At 42.0% G+C, this 21,089-nt stretch overlaps 1 protein-coding gene across 1 annotated transcript; it reads left to right on the top strand.

The window, feature by feature from the left end:
- Window positions 1–16,302: 16,302 nt before the first annotated feature.
- On the top strand, window positions 16,303–18,089 carry LOC104441215 (berberine bridge enzyme-like 26). The gene has a single exon (XM_010054245.3). It carries the CDS (start codon window positions 16,339–16,341, stop codon window positions 17,944–17,946), a length of 1,608 nt encoding a protein of 535 aa, XP_010052547.2. The 5' UTR covers window positions 16,303–16,338; the 3' UTR covers window positions 17,947–18,089.
- The last annotated feature ends 3,000 nt before the right edge of the window (window positions 18,090–21,089 follow it).

Raw genomic sequence — 21,089 nt, 5'->3', positions numbered from 1 at the left:
TCCAATAATATTTAGGCAATCACCGGATCTTCAATTATCGAATCAATCTTTGATCAATCAAAGGACTCCCTTTATGTCTTCTCCAGCCATGAGATCTTCTCCAGTTGATAAGGTTAAATTCTCAACGAAGCATCCAGTTCTGGATAACCTTTCTTCAACGGATTAGAGACTGACAATGAGGATAGACTTTGAGTCTTGAGTCTAGCTGTCCCAAGGTCTTTAGACTTTAAATAGTGGAGGGGCAAGCCTTCGGACTAGGCGATAGAAACGATTTGTCAACTTCAAAACACTTCAAGAAGATTTCTCCAACAATCTCCCCCTTTTTGATGGTGACAAAACTTTCCTGCGATTTGGATATCTTTGACCGCAAAACATTTCTTAAACACATATGCATATCTTATAGAGGTAAATGTCTTAACAGAATAACACTAGAATCTGCAACCACAGAAAATAGGTTAGTCCAAGTATATGATGAAGCCATCCATAAGATATCAATATTAGTTAATATCAAGTCCAAGTCTAGTTCGGTTCTCATCCGAGATACAAACCAAAGTCAAACAGATTCAAACCACAAAACAATCCATCAAAAACAATTAAAAGTTGAATGAAAGGTTTTTGATCAAATCTTGCATCTCTCCCCTTTTTTGTCATCATTAAAAAGGATGAGATGAAGTTAAGATTGCTTGGGAACGCGGACAAGCTGGAAATCTTCCATAGACTGAACGATGCCTTCTAGCCTTTTAAAGTCTTCCAGCCTTTTAAAGTCTTCCTTTAGCTGTACAATCTGCTCACTCTTGGCATTGGCCTGATTCTGAACAGAGAGGGCTTGCATTTTATCATTTAATGAACAGGAAGAAGCTTGACCTTCATTCTTCAAGCTTTGAACTTCGCATCCCAAGGCATAAATCTAACCTCGCATCTCCAAAAGAATATCCATGATTCTGCGAAAATCTGCTCCATTTTCAGTTTGAGTACTTGCTTCGGCTCGATCTGATGGAGTAAATGCAGATGATGGTAGATCAGCATAATCTTGCAGGTTTGGCGATGAAACTTCATGACCTTCTTCTGGAAATTGAGATGCATAAACATCTTAGTCGCTGGTGAGCGCGCTCCTTCATGACAACATTTCTATTCCGATGAACTATTTCTTTTCAAAAATAGTTCTTTTCTATTTTTTCTCCAAGGAACAATTTCTGAGTAAAATAAGGTGTTTGGAAATATACAAAATTTATATTGTTGAAATAGAAAAAGAATAAAAATGCATTTAGTACAATTTATAACTTTTTGTATTTATTCGTTTTTTTTTTCTTGCTCACGGACCGTTGCCTACCGCCGCATGATTGCCACTTTGTTGCTTGTAGGACCACCCCGCTGTCACCGCCGACCGCCGTCGCGGGATTGCCACCCTGACCCACCGCCCAAGCGCAAGCTATGGGCGGCGGTCCCTACGGTGGCAGTCGGTGGCGGCGATCGGCAACCTTATGATGGTCATGTGGCAATGGGCGGTGGTCGACAATGGCAGCAAGCGGTCAATGAGTAGTGGCGACGATTGGTGGAGGCGGCAAGCTACCGACGGTCGAGCGGTGGCGACAACGATTGGTGGTGGTCATCAGCCGGTTGGTTGTGGGCGGCGCCAGCCGTCGTCGGCAGTCGGGCGGCGTCGACCGTTGTTGGCCATCGGGAGGAATCGACGGTCGCCGGCAGTTGGGCAGCAATGATTGATTGACGACGGTGGCCAGAGGTAATCGACGATTGGCAGCCAGACTACAGTGGTTGCAACAAGGAAGAACAAAAGAAAAATAGAAAAGAAAAAAAAAGAATTTATTTCTAGAAATTGTTTCCGGGAACAATAAGTTAATGGGTGCATGACAACCAGTAATTTCTATTCTAGAAACAAATTTTCTATTCAGACTGTTTCTAGAATAGAAATCCATTTGATAAATTTATTCCATTTTTCTATTTGGAATAGATTTCTATTCTAAAAATAGGTTTGGAATAGAACTCAAGTAGAAATTTCTACTTCTCTATTTCTAAAATAGAATCAAGATAGGACTTAAGTCCACACTCCAATTTGACACTCTACCCTAAACCGTTTGGCAAACTCAGCTGAAGCACTCTCCGAAATGAGGGATTTTTTATCCCTTTGCCAAAACCAAGGGGTCTTTTTGTGGAAACCTTCACGAACAATCGTCGTTTTTTGATGGTTTTTCCACTTCTCACAGCCTGCTCTTTCGACACCTCCGGATATACGGGTGCCAAATCGTTGCCCCTTTCCTTATTTCTTTGATAATAGAGTTGGCTATCTTTGTGGCATCGATTTTACAAGTTCGTCTCATTGTTTGTCAACCAGTCCTTCATCTGTTGCCGTTGACCACCGTCCATTGATCGCTCGCCACCCGCCAGTCGCCTGCCACCGGCCACCGCCGTCCGTCACTGCCATCCGCTGGTTCGTCGTCGTTCGAAATGAAGAAATTTTGTGTCGTTATCAAACGAATTTCTATTTTTAGAGTAGATATTTTGTGTCATTATCAAGCGAATATTTTTGCTTAGAAACTCTTCTAGAAATAAAAATAGAAAAATCTATTTCTGGAACATAATGGTTGTCATGCGCGCCCATTTCTGTTTTTTTTTTTTTGTTCCGGGGAACAAAAGAATAGAAATCGGAGTCTCTTTCGATCGATGCGAACAACGGGGACGTCACAAGTCAAAGATTGCAGTGGAACAAGGTAGTAATGACAACATCGGCATAACTCGAGCAGTCGAGGCAAAAGCGGATCTACAACGTTGTCAGTGGTAGTCGAGTAGTAGCTCAACAGGATGGCAGCCCGTTGACAATGTATCGCGGACGATGAAAGCCTTTGCGACGAAGCGTTGGCGTGGGTCTTGGCCAAGACTCGACCAAGAAGACTCACGCTCTTTCTTCTCTCACTAGAGGTGTCAAAATGGATCATTGACCCATTTATGAACCCATTTCTAGTTAAATGGGTCGTTAATGGGTCAAGCCTTATTTCCCAAAGCACCCATAGTAGGTTTTAAAAATAAAGATGATGATATATATGAGTCTTAAATGGGTCTAAGAGCAGACCCATTTAAGACCCATTTATCAACCCATTAAAAATGAACCAATTTACAGAGAGACTCTCTTTTCTCTATTTAACTTTACAAAAATATTTTTATTTATAAAAATTGAAATTATAATAATTATTTATTTTATTTTATTTTTTTCTTTATTTTATTTTTCCTTTCTTCTTAATCGATAACCGGCACGGCGATGGCGGTTGCCGGCCAGGCGAGCCTTGAGCTTGCCGATGTCGGGCGAGGCTCGAGCTCGCTCGATCCGGCAATGTCCGACAAGGCTTGAGCCTCGCCTTACGTCGGCGAGCCTCGAGCTCGTCGAATCGGCAAGGCGAAGGCTTCGGCGATGTTCGGCAAGGCTCGAGCCTTGCGGATTCGGCGAGGGGCGAGCTCGAGCTTGCTGGATCTAACGAGGCGAAGGCCTCATCGGCGTCCGGCGAGGCTCAAGCCTTGCCAGATTCGGCGAGGGAGAGCTCAAGCTGGCTGACGCCGGTGAGCCTTGAGCTCGTCTAATCGGCGAGGAGGAGGCCTCGCCAACCCCGGCGAGACTCGAGCTCGCCGGCGTCGGGCGAGCTTGAGGCTCGCTTGTGGCTCCAGCTGCCGGCCGTCGTCGTGGTTGGCAGGCGGCCAAAGAAGAAGAAGAACAAAAAATAAAAAAGAAAATTAAAAATAAAAAATAAAAATTATATTTAAAAAATAATTAAGATTCGATTTTTTTAAATAATTATTTTAAAAATTATAAAAATTGTCAATTAAATTTGTGTTGTATAAAACTATTTTAGCAATACCATTTTTTTAAACATATATAAGAAATAAGTTTTTTTAAGTTTAGTTAAATGGGTCGGGTTAGGTATGAGTCGGGTCGGGTATGAGTTGGGTCGGGAATGGATTGGAAAATTTACATTAGACATAAATAGGTCATAAATGGGTTAATGGGTCAATTTGGATCGGACTATTAATGACCCGACCTCTATCTCTCACATGTCTCTCTCTCGTATTAAGAATTCCCTCACCCCCCCCAAAAAAAAAAAGGAAATATCAAAGAAAGCCAGCTACCGACTTCCTGCTTTGGTGTGGTTCTGTCCTTTTTCTTTCCTTTGTATGCAATGCGGATCCATGTGTCCTCATTGAAAATATTTTTTTTAAAACATTCCTTCCCATCCGCTAATCCTTTCTTGCCTTTTTTTGATTTCTTTGTCCGCACATTTACATTCACAGGATCAACAAGAAATTCTTTTCCATTGGATCATCCAAAAACCCAAAGATTGATCAAATATTGCCAAAAGTTGTTGATTGTAATAGAATTTTCTCGAATTTCAAATCTTGCAAAGATGAGCTCATAATATCTCCTTTCCATGCTTGTCCTTATTGAGAATATATGAATCATATTATCGAAAATATCAAATCGCCATTCCTCATAAGTTAATTTTCGGTTATCAAAAAATAACGTGGTTGGACTAGTTCCCTCTCTTCATGGGCTTAGTCTAACTCGTCAAATTAAAGCTCAGAATCATCAATTTAAACCCATCTATCACCGGTCCAATGCAAAATAAATGCTCCTAAAACCACATGCTATGCAATTAATATTTTTGTTCAGGTCTTACGAATTAATCCCTAATTTTCAATACAATAAACAATTAATCGGATCACCAAAATTTAGATGTCAATACTAGTATATCGATATTATCCTCAAGAAGTTGTTACTACACATTTCTCTAGCCTATTAAGTCTCCATTGAACTTATATAAAAAGAACTTGATCATAATAGCACCACGATACATTCACATATGTCATGCCGATTGCAAGAATATCAACCAAATACACAAAATTATTGAAAAAGAGTCCAAATGGGAGTGTAGAAGTAACAAATCAATTGGGAAAAAAATCAGAATGGTTGCATTGCAGAATTTTTTACAAATCCGTATGAAAATAACAAACGAAGCGAGTATCAAAGAGTTGATCATTTAGAGATATTTTCTTATTTGTCTTTTTATTTAATTTCTTTGTAAATAAAATTATTATCTTTTTTCTTCTAATTTTCACCATAATTATGTGTGGTGATATCTTTATATATTGTACAACATATCACATATCAATGAAATGAACACTTCATCGACTCAATTTCTAAGTTTGTTCAGGAAGATCTATATTTTAATTGAGCCCTAACGTACCGGCAATTTCAGAATGGTTGAACCTTAACCATGAAATCAGGAGTGCAACTCAGTGAGCCTGATATATGGTCTTGAAAAGGGGGCTTTCTTTTCTTCAGAACATACTGACACCACAATTGAACAAGTACCTGATTGTCAGAAAGAGCTTTTTTTTTATGGTGAAAGGTAAGAATATATTGAGCTTTAACCAAAACATACAAAAGATCCGACACCACAAACTTGCACTCAACAAGACAACAAGTCAGGGTGAGTGGAAGGGAGTCGAATGCATAAGAGGATCGCAAGAGCGGGCCTAAGTAAGCAAGACAGCCACATAAGGCAAAAGGCAACAGAAGGCCACGAAAGGCCAAGAGAACCACAAACTACGCATACATCCGGTAGCGACAAAAGTGAAGAACCGTCAAGGAAGCAGCCGTGTAAATGAAGAGTATCCAAACAGCAAACACCAAGCTAGGGCCCTGCAGAAGTAGAATAGTCCCTAGCTGAAAAAATGATTGGATCAATACCCCAGCTACGCTGTAGCCTCCGATTTCTATATGTATCATCCACATTCCCGTAGGTGGTGGCCTTGTCTCGACGACCTTGATGAGTTGATTCTTCACCTCTGCGGGACGGATAAGCTTCGCTCTCGAAATAGGATGCTATTTCTATGCTTCCATATGTAGTAACAAAGAGCACCAAAAGAGAAGCGAGCAATGCACTTATAAAAGTCTTTACCCATAAGGAAAGTGGCGGCCCAATTGAGGTTCTTGACCCACGAATTGTTTCGCCACGGAAGATTGCACTGGAGGCCCAAAAAGAAGGCGATGCTAGCGGAGATGCGGCAGCCAAAAATAGGTGGTCTATAGAATCCGGTACCTCATTGCAGAATGGACACAAGGCACTATCTATCCTACCATAAGATAATAATAGAGCTTGGGTAGGAAGCCTGCGTTTGGCAATAAGCCAAAGGTTAAATTGGTACCTTGAAGTGATGGAGTTGTTCCAAATGAATGTGTGCCAGGAGACCCGAGTCTTCCTCCTCCTAATCAAATCCCACGCCGAAGCCACCATAAAGAGATGGGAGGTATTTCCCTTCCAGCCGAAACGATCGGAAGAGTGGGAGAGGGTGGGAAGGGGATCCGCCCAAGAGTCCAAGACCCCCTTAATCATAGCTCCACAATTAGTGAATAGGTCCGCCACTGTCGCCTGCCTAGGAAGGCCGGATGCATATATGGCCGAGTCCGAAAAGTACAAGTTCAAAGGGCCCCTAGGGTGCCAGTTATCAAACCAGAGGGATACCGAGCAACCATTCCCAATTCTCCAATAGAAAGAGCTTCAACACTCAGTCCTGAGTTGGAGGATCTTCTTCCAGGCCCACGAACAGCAGGTTGGCTTTTTGGCCACCCAGAAATTCGCCCTTCTTAAGAAGGTCGAGTGAATCCATTTGCACCATAAAGATTCCTTATCGGCAAGCATAATCCAGATATGTTTTAACATGGCGACCTTGTTATACTCCCGAAGCCTTCAGATCCCAAGGCCCCCCTCGTCTTTTGGGCAACAAACGTCCTCCCAGGAGACCTTTGCACCCCCTCTTCCCAACTCCAGGCTTCTCCATAGGAATTGTCTAAGTATTCGTTCAATTTGATCCAAGACAGCTGCACGTAAGATAAAAACACTAGCCCAGTATGCTTGGATGGCATGAAGGACTGACCTGATCAATTTTAGCCGACCGGCGAAGGAGAGGAAGCAATGGGTCCAAGATTGTATTCTCGCAGTGATGCGGTTGACTAGCACGCAGCAATCCGCCTTGCTGATCCGGGAAGTGATGATGGGAACCCCGAGATAGCGAGCCGGTAGTCTTCCTTCTAGGAAACCAAGGGTAAGAAGGATTTGGTTTCTTAAAGAAGGTGAACCTCCTGCAAGGTAGACTTCGCTCTTATTTGTGTTTGGAACCAATCCAGACCAATCAGAAAATATTTGGAGACCTTCCTTGAATAGCTTCACCGAAGGCAAGTCGCCTTCACAAAACAAGAAGACGTCATCCGCAAAGAATAAGTGTGTAAGGTTAGTCGATTTGCATCTCTAGTAATATTTGAACTCCGGCATCGAAGAGTGAGTGGTGGGAATACCTTATAGTACCTCCATGACCAATGTAAATAGGTAGGGAGATAGAGGGTCTCCCTGACGAAGCCCACGACCACTGGCAAAAAACCCATGTAACTCCCCATTCAAAGCAATGGAAAATTTAGGGGTCCTCACACATGTCATGATGAGCTGGGTCAAGTGATCAGGGAATCCGAAGGCCTGAAGGACAGTCTCAATGAAGTCCCAGTCGACTGTGTCGTAGGCTTTTCTGAAGTCTACCTTGATTGCACATTTAGGTAAGTAAGGTTGGATGTGAAAGCCAGAAAAGAGTTCCTGAGCCAGTAGGATATTATCTTTGATTCGCCGACCTTTAACAAATGCGCTCTGGGAAGGGCCAATGACATTTTGTAGGATTGCAGCAACCCGATTGGCCATGACTTTAGTGATGCACTTGTAGATGGTATTACAATAGGCGATTGGCCTGTAATCATCCACAGTAGTCGCATTCGGGGTTTTTGGTACAAGGACCAATATGATGTTGTTAATCTCCTTTAAGAGCCTACCCGAAATGAAGAACTCCTTCACTGCCGATATAACCAACTGACCCACCATCTCCCAGTTATGCTTAAAGAATTCAACTGTGAAACCATCAGGTCCAGGTGCTTTTCCTCTAGCTAGCGAGAAAACCGTATCACGGATCTCTGAGTCAGAAACGGGCCGATTAAGGAAGCTAACCTAGTCAGAGGTGAGGGGAAACTGGATAGCCTCCCTGATGTCCCCAACCGAGGGTCTCCCATGACTAAGTCGTGGCGACAAAAGATCCTGGTAGTGTCTAACAAAATGCTGATGAACAAGCTCCGGTTCAGTGATTTGGACACCCGACGCATCCATAACCGAAAGAATTCTATTTCTTATCTGCCTTTTTTTGACATAATGATGAAAGAATTTGGTGTTGCGATCTCCCTCCTCTAGCCACTTAACTCTGGACTTTTGCCTGAAAAATGATTCTTCTTTAGAGCGCAAGTCCAAGAAGGTGCACCGCTGAGACTTTTCCAATTCTGCAAGGGCAACAGAGTACGGGTCTTGCTGAAGGTCAAGTTGAGTAGTCCGGAGCGCAGCCCTCGCTTCAGAAGTCTTGATGGATATGTTGGAGTAGGATTCATTATTGAGATTCTTGAGGCGACCTTTGAGGGCCTTGAGCTTGCACGCCAGTCTGAACATGGGCACTCCCTCATCCGGCATCCCTCAAACTTGGTTGACAATTGGAATGAAATCAGGATGATCCATCCAAAAGTCGAAGAATTTGAAAGGCTTTCTTCGATGGACTGGATTTAAAACTTTGACCACCATAGGGGAGTGGTCAGATATACCTGGTGTAAGGAAGGAAGCTTCCGAGAAGGAAAAGACCTGGCACCATTTGGAATTGACTAGGACTCTATCAATCTTCATTGCCTTCCGCAAAATACCAGAAGAGGTAGTCCATGTAACCGACATCCAACATACCTCAAATCATCTAACTCAGCCATAGATAAGCACTGTCTAAAATCATCAAAGCATGGTATCCATCTATCTGATCCCCCAAGTCTATCAGACGGGTCTTTGATAGCGTTGAAATCACCCACGACTAGCCAAGGTGAATCCTGTAGAGCTGCACTTTTCATGATAAGGTTTTCCCAGAGTAGTCTCCTGGAAGTGAAAGTGTGCAGCCCATATACAATCGATATATAACATGCTATATCCGAAGAGAGCATCTTAAGATTCCCATGGATCACTTGGGCATCTACCGAAGACACTTTAAAGCTTATAATCAACGGATTCCAGCCAATCCAAATCCTCCCTCTGGAAGCACAACTATAATTTGAAATCCAACTCCAATCCCTTATCAGACTTGAAGAGATAGAAGAGAACATGGCTTCTGGTACTTTCATCTCCAGAAGGCCAACAAAGCAAAGTCTATTTGAGGAAACCAAACTACGAACCTCAGCTTGTCTAGAAGGGTCCATTAGACCCCTAATATTCTAGATACCTATGTACATAGCAATATATATAAGATGAGGGGCCAGAAACGGTTACCTTGGCTTCGGAGGTTTCCGGCGAGTGGAAGCTGAAACCATAGGAGTCGTGGCAGGAGGAGGATCAGGAAGTAGAGTTAGCAGCTTGTCCTGCATCGTCACCACTCTTTTGGAGGCAGCCCTCGAGGACGTATCCACCTCCAGCAAATCCTCATCTTCATAGCTAGACGAGACATCCAATTCGGCACCTCTAACTTGCTGTTCGAAGGGCCTGGAGTTAGTTGGTTCGGGGCTAGACAGGGGTAGGACCACCTTCAAAGGAGTGGTCATTCCCTTTGACGGCTTGCGTGAGGATACGGGAGGCTCGGGTTTACCCGAAGCTGAGGTCTTCGCAGCACATTGGATGCCCTCATCACCGGAGCTACTATGGAGGGACGTGGAACCTTCCTTGGGGGGAGCAGCCTTCTTCTTCTTCTTCTTCCCTTTTACCTGATTCCAGTCTTAGTGAGGCACAACCTCCACTTCGGCTTCAACCGGTGATTGAAGGACCTGCTCTATCTCATGCTGCTGCTCTTCGGGATCCACCACCGGGACAGGTACATGAGACTGGACAGGGGGTGTCGGGTCAAGGGCATGAGACGGTCCAGCCCCCGTCGATGGAGGAGCATTCTGGCTCCTTTGCACAGGTCTACCTGCTCTGGTATTTGGTGGTGGGGCATCGCAATTGTGACCGAAGCAGCCACATCTTCCGCACTCCATCGGCTTCCACTCATACACAATGGCTATCGAGCGGACCACTCCTTCCAATACCACGTCTACAGAATTACTCCTTGGCTGACCCGTATGGAGCTCCACACAAACCCTTGCGAAGGAGATCATCTTCCTCTGCTCCGTTCGCTCATCCACATAAAGTGGTTTCCGCACGACACTTGCTATAGCACTAATAGAATGTGCCGACCAAAGTTCTAAGGGGAGGTTCTTCAATCTAATCCAGACGGGGATGGATTCTTGTTTTTCCTTTTTTAGCTCCATAAGGGGCTTCCATTGCTTCAAGATAAGGGGCACCCTTGCAACCGTAAGGGGGCATCTTCTAGGATTTTCCTTCGGAAGGTCTGGTCCGGGATATGGAAGTAGTAAAATTCTTGGTCATCCGCCAAAACTTCAACAAGTTTGGGGCCCCAAGTAAACTTCAATGAATTTTCCGTGAGCTTATAGGGTAGCGTTCTCCCTACATAGTAGCCAACGAGGTACTCGTTCCACACAGGGTCCGAAGCCTCCATAGCCTCTTCCGAGAGACGAACGATGGGCTTGTTGTCCACAAAAGTAGGTGGGATATAGGATAGATCATATCCTTTTGCAGCAAGGCAAGCCACACTCGCCCATGAGCGAGCCGGAGTTGTTTTTGGATCACTTGATTACTGAACAGGCGGCCGTGGTCTCTTGGAAGAGGACCGGCCACGGCTGCGACCTCTCGATTGGCCCGAGCGGGTTGAGGAGATCAGCCGCCCTTTCGCTTGACATCCGAACCAGCGTGGGTTTGTGGTAGGAATTCCTCCCGATCCGGGAAGCCCCTGGGATGAGCTACCATGAACACGAGAGGTGGGGCTTCGGCCCCTTGAAGTACCAGCAGGTTGCTGGGATTCTCGGCTAGGGCCAATCACACCAGAAGAAACAGCAGCCATTTCCACAAACACCTGGTGTGCAATACAAATCCTACCAACGAAAAGCCATTGGATGAAGGAGACTTACCAGGTCCAAGCTTCAATGGCACAATGTGGGATAGCAGGAGGAAAGAACCCAACGCAGCAATCACCTTGCAAGACGGTTCAACCACAACAGACTCCCGAAATCACAGCAGTAGAGATCAAGAGGCTGAAATGGCGAGACCTGGACTTCTAGACCATCTGCTGGGAAATGGTTCGGTGGGGAAGGTAAGGGAAGCAAAGTTTTGCCACCCATTGATGTCACGTTTGTATTGGTCATTCAAATAAACAAGTTTTGCATCATGCTTACAATTCTAGTTATAAGTCAGGATCTTGTGAGTTTTGTCTGCTTGGCAAATCTCATTGATTGCTTTTTGAATCTATTAGTCATTGTGCATGTTTTCTTTTAGTTGTAATTCATTATGATGTCAAGACTAGTCCAGTTTCATCTGATTACAATTTTAAATACTTTGTGTTATTCATTGATGACAACTCTTAGTATGCTTGGGTCTTTCCCAAGAAAAATAATTTCAAGGTGCCAACACACTTTCATCACTTTTGTTGTTTTATCGAAAATCTACGTAATGTCCTAAAAATAACTTTTTACAATCTGATGGCAGGGGTGAATACACCAGTGATTCATTCCGTATCTTTCTTGTCCAAACACCTCATCTCAAAAAGGTTTTGCAAAATGCAAAATCAAACACTTAATTGAAATGTCTCGGATCTTATTGACTCATGCTCGTATGCCTCTTTTATGTTAGGTGATGCTCTTCTTACTTGATGTTTACAACTCTTGTCCTCCTTGAAACCCCTATCTTTTTCTTTCTTCCAAGAAGCCCTTTCGTCCTTCTTCCTCCCTCTTGCCCTCTCTCCTGTCATCCGGCTTAACCATCTCGTTGTCTCTCTCATTTTCTTTACCCCAACATCCTAGCCTGCCTTTTTCCTCCTCTCAACGCATCCAGCCTACTTATGTTTCTTTTTCTCCTCAACTGCCCCTCTCCTTGAACTGATTTCCTTTATTCCAATCTGTCTCCTCTTTGAACTGATTCCTCCCTCATCGGACACCGAAAAATCTTCTCTCCCTCTTTGTCCAACTTGTGCATTTCCATTTTAGCTCTCCACTCATCTTATGCAGATCGCGCCAAATTTAGAAGTCTAAACCCAGCAAATTTTTAATCTCTCTCTTTCCACTGAGAGACACCAACTTACTATTCTATGGCCATTTCTGATCAACGTTGACAAGCAATCATGACGGATGAATTTATCACCTTGGTCACTAGCCTCACTTAGGATCTTGTACCACCTTAGAATTCTAAGAAATTAGTTAATTGTAAATAGGTTTTTAAGGTCAAGGAAAAATCCGATGAAATTATCAAACGCTTCAAATATTGCCTTGTTGCATAGGGATTTAAGCAGCAAGCTAGAGTAGGCCAATTTAGTTTAGCTTGGTCATTAAACCCACTACAATTTAGTTTGTTCTCTCTATTGTGATTTCTTCAAGATGGGTCATAGGCCAATTTTTTATTAAAAATTATTTCTTACATGACATCCTTTGTGAGGAAGTTTATTGCGCTAACCTTTCAATTTCTCTCATCCTAAGTTCCCTAATCAAGTGTGTTGTCTATGAAAAGCCATTTGTGGCTTAAAATAGGCTCCATGTGCATGGTTTTATCATTTCAGTAGCATTTTGTTATCTTTGGCCTTCACTACAAGTAAGGTTGATCATTTGCTATTTGTCTATGCTTCCTCTTAGGGTGATCTATACCTTTTATTGTATGTTGATGATATACGTGTTACCCTTAAGCTCCTAATTTATTATTGCCCTTGATAACTTGGGTCTCATAGGAATTTGTTATGAAGGATTTGGGACCACTACACTATTTCCTTGGTGAGGCTAATCACCGCTCTAATGGTACATTTTTTTTTTAAACCTTAGGCCAAGTATATTGATAGGTTTTTATGCAAATTTGACCTTGTTAAGGTTAAGCCCCATGTTTACTCCCTTGGTTTTGAAGAATTTATTGTCAGCTAAATTTGGTGAGCTTCCTGCTTTTCTTATGTCGTATCAACAAATGGTTGGTGCATTGTAGTATGTATTTATGACTAAGCCCGCTATTAGTTTTACTGTGATCTTGGTTAGTCAATTCATAAATCAACACTAATTACCTCATTTTCTAGTTAGGGGTGTAAAAAATTACCGAACCGAACACATCAAAACATACATTCTCTCATTCTAGAAATTGTGAATCCCCTGTTAGCGCTACAAGTTTTCTCTGGGTATCTCCTTCCCTATTGTCATCTACACCTCCATCGCCAAGAACACAACTCTTGACTTCGTCCTCGTTAGCCTCTTGATCATATCTCCATCTCCCTCTTTGTCTCGCCGCCGCTGCTCCAATCCTCAATGTTGTTGCCCTGCCGTGTCTCCCCTCGCTCGTCTCTATTTGTAGTAACCTTAAATGCGTCTCTCTATTTACTTGCACCCACTAGGCTTAGCATGACTAGAGCCTTCCCTCATAGACAAGGATAACAGGCGACGACAACAACCTGAGATTTGATGCACACTCTAGTGGTGCTCGACCAAGCCCTAGAACTAGGGCTTGACTCACCTTTGAATTTGGGTCGATCCTATTTGATGGGTCGAATCAGTCCCAATCCGAGGTCAAGAGGGGAAGAGGAGACAAATATAGGCATGATCGGGTTCGGTTTGTGTCGTTGAGCTCAGACGGGCCGCGAGGTTGTGAGGTCACCAACAATAAAGCTCATCGTCTCAAGTGGAGCATGAAAAGAGGACGACTCCTTGTCTTTTGTGAAGAAAAAGCAGAGGAAGGAGGTCAGTTTGAAAAGATTCAATTTTTCTTCTTTAGTTCCAAAGAATGGGTAAAAATGGGAGGAGAGAGTAATGGAGTTACACAAAGTGGGCTTCATGTGGCGAACTTAAAAACCAAACCAACCATCGAGTCTTGGTTCGAGTCAAAATACATGCACTTCCATATAATTCGGTTTAATTTGGATATCGTGGAAACCCAACCTGAACTATTAACACCCCTAATATAGGTATGCAGCTAGTGTATCCACCCATGGTTTGCTTCTTAGTGAGCGGCGTTCTCCCACTTCATTGACTCCTTATGCGAATGAGGACTAGGCTAAGTGTTCTAATACTCGATGATCTTCCTTGGGTTTTTGTGTCTTTCTCAGCACCAATCTTGTTCCATGGAGTGCCAAGAAGCTAGGTGCCAAGAAGCAAGCTAGCATGGCCCTTTTATAATTTAAAGGCTGAGTATCGCGCCATAGCTCACTATGTTGTTGAGACAATTTGGATTTACCATTTACTTCGTGAGCTAGGGGTCATCTTTTTTTTTTTTCCTTTCACCATATGTCGTGACAACCCACCACCTACCTTGCTCTCAACCCTGTGTTTCATGCTAACACCAAGCATGTTGAGTTGAATATTTACTTTGCTCGAGAGCAAGTTGCTTATGGCAATCTACATGTTCGCTATGTGTCTATAGTGGATTAGCTGGAGAACATTTTCATCAAAGGACTACCTAGTATGTGACACGCACTGTTGAGATCTAATGTTTCAATTCTTAGGCATACTTTGAATTGAGGAGGGTTTTAATATGTAATTGATATGTTTCATAGGGTCTTTCTGTAATGATTACTCCATATGTAGTTTTCTAAAAGTAATCATTTATACAAATATATACCACGTAGCCCTAATTAAGGTCAAATCATTGTAGACATTTTGTCATTATCTGATTCTAAAAATTAACACTTTTCAAGATATCTCGTCTCGGTCCAACACTTGTGCATATTGTATAAAAAAATAATAATTGAGGAAAAAGAGAGAGAATAGGATGTACATGTAATACGTATCCTTGGATAACGTGATTCACCAAAGCAATCAATCGAATAATAAATTCACAGAAATAACTTGGCAAGATTTTGTTCCAAGGCGGATGCTCACTCTGGCCAAGAAGAGAGAAGTATATTTTAAAGACATTACCTTCTGGTTTATATTTTTATTACAATCAATCGAATAATAAATTCACAGAAATAACTTGGCAAGATTTTGTTCCAAGGCGGATGCTAACGTAATATCATTTCAACTTTCATGCACATAATTATGTAGGAACAAAATTCAACTGAATTTTCCCATGAGTATTACTCATACTTCTCATCTCAATTTGTAAAGCTTATATTTACGTTCTTTCGATAATTTACTCTTGACTATATAATTCAGTGTATCTACGCGTTCATTGCAAGGGTTGCTGAAACAAGCTGAGAGAAAAGTATTCTTCATCACATGTCTGTAGTTAGTAGAAAATTGACGTGGATCATTTTATTTTAAGCCAAAAAAATAAGAGTAAAGAAACGAAAGACCACGCAACCATGCATCATGCTCAGGGACATAATGAAAAAGGTTCAATATGAATCCTTGGTGATATACTTTACAAAAAATAATTTAGTTATTAGGGTCAAATATATACAAAATCTTCTAGGTGTTTGAATTTTCGGAAGTAATAATTGAACAAAATGTTGAATAGCAGCCCATATTGAATATAGACGACGTACCCTCAAAGAAAAGTCAAAACAATGGAACAGCACCTGATTAATTGACTGGAAAAAGGTCAATAACTATATTTCTTCAGAGTGAATTATATAAACTGGCCAAACCCAACCAAGCGGACTGTATATATAATCACTATGAACTTTTCTGGAAAGCAGTTTATTGAATTAAATCTTCATGTGATAACAGAAACAGCTTGGCAAGATTGAAATTGTCCAATGTTGAATATTCCCATAAGTACGGTTGACAGGTTAGGCTCTAAGGCAGAGTCAAACTCTGACCAAGAAGAGAGAAATCTATATCGATTACGGATAGAAGTTGCTATGTCAAATATCAATTCTAAGACAGTTCGATAGAGCCAAGTTTTGACTTTTCCTTTGGTAATATTCCTGTTGCAGATAACTCCGAGCATAATTATCTGGAAAAGGTCTTAATCATTCTCCCCCGACCACAAATATAATCTTTAAAAACAATGTGCCACATTGTCTATGGAATTCAAAGTCTTCAATGGCCGGGAACATGAGAAAGTCAAACCGTAATATCGTGCCAACTTTCGTGCACGTCATCATGCAGGAGAAAACTCAGCTAACTTCGTCCGTGTCGATTATCACCGATTGGAAGCGAAGTGTGGAATTCGACTATCGACGTTTCACCGCGTGTCCTTTCTCATGCACTATAAATAAGGGACGCTTAATAGAGTTGGCAATGCAAGCTCAAGAGAACAAAATAACAAAATGAAGATGGCGAACTTCACTTTGCACCATCACTTGGCATTTCTCCTTCTCTTTGCAGCTCCTTTGGTAGCTTTTGATATCAGCACTCCTGAAAATTTCCTCCAATGCCTCTCTCTTCATTCCAGAAACGCATCTGCAATCTCTAAACTCGTTTATACTCCAATCAACTCTTCGTACTCTTCTGTCTTGGACATTACCATGCAGAACCTGCGCCTCTTGACTCCTTCTGCTCCGAAACCCTTATTCATCATGACACCGCTCGACATCTCTCATGTCCAAGCCACCATTATCTGCTCCCAACAGTATAGACTCCAAATGAGGACCCGAAGTGGTGGTCACGACTATGAAGGCCTTTCATATTTGTCTGAAGTCCCGTTTGTCATTGTCGACATGGCGAATTTTCGATCAATCTCTGTGGATGCGGAGGACAAAACTGCGTGGGTCCAGTCGGGTGCGACAGTTGGCGAGCTTTACTATAGGATCGCTGAGAAGAGCAAAACCCTAGGCTTCCCGGCCGGCCTTTGCCCCACAGTTGGCGTTGGCGGGCACTTCAGTGGTGGAGGCTACGGCACGCTGCTGCGGAAATATGGCCTTGCTGCCGATAATGTAATCAACGTGCAGTTGGTTGACGCTCAGGGTCGGCTCCTAGATAGAGAATCAATGGGGGAAGATCTCTTCTGGGCGATTCGAGGTGGAGGAGGTGGCAGCTTCGGTGTAGTAGTGTCCTGGAAAGTCAAGCTAGTCCCGGTGCCGTCAACCGTGACCGTGTTCACGATCCTGAGGACGTTGGAGCAAAATGCAACGAAGCTCGTACACCAGTGGCAACTTGTCGCGAACAAGCTCCCCAACGACCTATTCATCCGGCTGATCTTGCAGAGCTACAACTCCGGCCCCAACGGGACGAGGACGATGCAAGCCATCTTCAACACCCTTTACCTTGGTGGGGTCGACTCGCTCCTCGAGGTGACAAGGAGCCGCCTCCCGGAGCTCAACGTCACGAGACAGGACTGCACCGAGATGAGCTGGATTGAGTCCGTCCTCTACTTCGCGGGGTTTCCGAGCGGAACACCCTTGGAAGTCTTGCTCAACAGGAGCTCCAACACCAAAACGTTCTTCAAGAACAAATCGGATTATGTGAAGGAGCCAATCCCTGAGAGTGGCTTAGAGGGCATGTGGGAGAGGTTCTTTGAGGAAGATCAAGGGGTGCCTATAATGATTTGGAACCCCTATGGCGGGAAAATGGCAGAAATTTCTGAATCTGCCATTCCCTTCCCTCACAGAGCCGGGGTTTTGTACAAGATCCAGCACATAACGGCGTGGACCACTGGAGGCAACGAGGTTGCGCCGAAGCATGTGAGTTGGATACGAAGCTTCTACAGTTATATGGCGCAGTATGTGTCGAAATCGCCTCGAGAGGCCTACATCAACTACAGGGATCTCGACATAGGAATGAACAATGTGATAGGCAACACGAGTTATAAGCAAGCCAGCGTTTGGGGAAAGAAATACTTCAAGAACAATTTCGACAGGTTGGTGCGTGTGAAGACCGCGGTCGATCCTGACAACTTTTTCCGGCACGAGCAAAGTATTCCTCCGTTTTCATCTTAAAAGAAAAGGAAGAACAGTCAATTTTCGATGTGTTCACCGCAATAACAAGATGATACTTTGTAATCAATTGAACATTTGACCATGTCGATGTTTGAGCTTTGTGCGGGTCATTTCTAAATGATATTTAATTATTTGAAATTTTAGTTGTAAATTTTTATATATCGTATATTTAATTATAAAAAAAAAAGGATTAAGAGTTATTAAAAAGTAAAACAAGTAAAAAAAATTCACTTAATATAATATACGTAAGTTGACATATAGGCCATTAACTTCTTGGTTTTTGTTAATTAATGTGGTATCTAAGCAATGTGAAGAGTTATGTACATAGCGATTAATGGATTCCTCTATGAATTATTAGGTAAACCATTGCTCTTACCCATGCTTGGCATGGCTTTCTTCTTTTTCTTCTTCGTAATTTCATCAATGTGAAGTATATTTTGCTTCTCATAATAATAATGAACCGGTTCCTTCAGTTATAGTGTTTCTAAAAAAAAGCAGTTTATTTCCTAAAAACTTCCTTCAATTTGTTAATGACATAATGGGATGTACGAAAGGGGGAAAACCAACAACCGAAAAACAAAACTAAAAACTAAAGGATAAGCCTGGATACAGTTTATGATAACTTTCTTCAATTTTGTTGACGACACAATGCAATGTAAGGAGTAAGAAATGGACAAAAAAACAAAAAAGAAATTATTCTTTTATACAATATATTGTTTTCGTTAATCATGAACTTCATAGTTACTAATACTTCTTTAATCGTAGCTTTTTGCTGTTTTTGAAATAAGAGTACGATGACACATGGTTTTTATAGAAATCTTTTCTTGGGAGGAATTCTGACCTCCTAATTCCAAAGAAGGTAGGAGTGAAGTAAATAACTTTTTCCTGGTGCAAAACATGACGTGAATAAGCAACAAGATCTACAACAATTTATTGTCATCTCATTGAGATCATATTTGAATATGAAAATTGATTATCTTATTGCTTCTTCGCCAATTACTAGAAAAATAGTATTCGCCAATTATTCTTCATGTCTAATTTGGGGTAATCAATCTTAGGGAGAAGGAAAAGTACGCCATGTCGAACTATAGAAGACCAATGAAGTGCGCTCTATTTGGACTATTACAAAACGACATTGAACCATCGTAAATATTAGTTGATATTAACTTATCGAAAATATTTTTTATTGTGAAAATAATTACTATTTATAGTGGGCCTAAATGAAAAAGTTACTACATTTGAATGAATGCTTGAATTAAAAAAGGCAGCCATTCAACTATATTCTTAGATAACACTTAGGTGTCGCTTTTTTTTTTTGTTGGAAAACGCGAGAAAGCCAATTTTTGCAAGAAAAATGAGGTTTGCTTGGCATTTAGAATATCACGTGTCATCATCAGAGGCAATGTTTAGGCAAGAGTACGGAAATAAAAAAAGAAAAAAGAAAAAAGAAAGCGTAGTCTTGCCACGATTCAATTGACCAAGTCAATAAAATAAAAATAATTGAACAAGTCACTATCTTCCAACAGCTCTATTCCAGGTGGGTCCTTTTCTATTACTTTATGCTCTTCTGATTTAAAAGGCCTTTCTGAAAATTGTTGGAACCATGCATGATAACAAGATGTGCCTGAGTTAGAAAACTTTTCAGTGCAATATCAACCTACAAGAATGAAATTATTCTCCAGACATGAACCGTGCGATGCCTGAGAATAAATGATAAAAATAGTTCCCTTATCCCAAAACAAGTAACTACCGCAAAAGAATTATGCATTCTATTGATGTTTAATATAAATGCATACACTATGTAAATATTTGGGAAGTCAAGTATAATGAATTATAATAAAGGCAACTCATTAATTTGAAGAGATAATAGCAAATATATATTTAGGTGAGTAGAAAGTATTAGGCCTGTTAATGGGCAGGTTTAGTCAAACATGGTCCGACCTAAATGGACTAATTTAACCCATTTTTACATGTAATGCAAATTTAGTGACTTATGCTCATACCCGACCCAACCTGACCAGGATCCAATTCTTAGTAAATTTTCTCTTTAAAATATTACCTCCAAGGAGCGAGCAATTCCATGGACCGGCTTGTTGAGTCAATGAGACAACTTGGGAGTTTGAATTAAGTCATGGGCTAAGATTTTGTGTGGCATATGAGCAATATGGGTGCGCATCGCATTGATGAACAAGAATACATGCGTGGGTGGGTCCGGCGTCGGGTATAGATGGGGTCGTGAATGTAGCGGTGAAGTGAAGGTTGATGGATTGTTCAAGTGACGTATGATGCCCTCGCATTCCCGATCAGTTCACTTATTTTTTGTCCTCCCACAAATCTGCTCAACCTACATAAATTTCCCATCAGCTAAACATATTTCAAAATTCAAAAATCAAATAAAATCCTTTCACATTTAAATTCCCGGAATCACAAAAAAGTACACCCGCGACATAATATTTTGCTCTCCAATTTCAAACCCTACCTAGTCCTCCCCAATCCAAGGCAAGCTTGAAGAAGAGGTCTCTTTCGTGTCTTTGTCCCTAATAGAAGCCCGAACGAGAACTTTCCCAAGAAGTTGGGAAATATTTTCAACGGAACTTGCGGGCCACGGAGAGCTCTAGAGCTGGAGGGTCGGTTTGGTTTGGGAAGTAGATGAGAGGTGACGCTAAAAGGGAGTTTCTCGTGGGAAATTGGGTTCGAAAGGACAATAGAGCTTGACATCTCTCTCTCTCTCTCTCTCTCTCTCTCTCTCTCTCTCTTGATACTGACATTGGCAAGCGCAGATGATCACGGAAACGAGGACCATACACGCAATGGAATTGAAGGGAGATGATTTGTTACTGTTTTAGTGAGGACGGAGACATGAGTAGATTGTGAGTGAATTCTAGCATAAGCTAAAGAATCTAGGAGGGGAGTCTAGAGGTCTGATGCTATGGAATGAGGATTTTGGAGTTTAGTTCGGTTGTGTGGAGGCAAGAACAAAAGGAAAATTATAATTGTTGCATGTGCCGCATGCAAAGCATTGTGACCTAAAGCTCAAGAAATCAAATAAAATTTTGTTCCTCCTCCTCTTCACAATCGGCGGTGGTGAGAACCGCCTTGAGAATGCCATGACCTCCAAGACCTAGCTTACAAGGAGGAACAAG

The sequence above is a fragment of the Eucalyptus grandis genome, chromosome 4, assembly GCF_016545825.1.
Source record: "Eucalyptus grandis isolate ANBG69807.140 chromosome 4, ASM1654582v1, whole genome shotgun sequence".
Lineage (NCBI taxonomy): Eukaryota > Viridiplantae > Streptophyta > Magnoliopsida > Myrtales > Myrtaceae > Eucalyptus > Eucalyptus grandis.
Note: the sequence above shows the minus strand (reverse complement) of the source record. Positions and strands in the feature narration are given on the sequence as shown.

What these genes read in the sequence shown, in the direction of transcription:
- LOC104441215 (XM_010054245.3), top strand. Translation starts at nt 16,339, where the DNA reads ATGAAGATGGCGAACTTCACTTTGCACCATCACTTGGCATTTCTCCTT.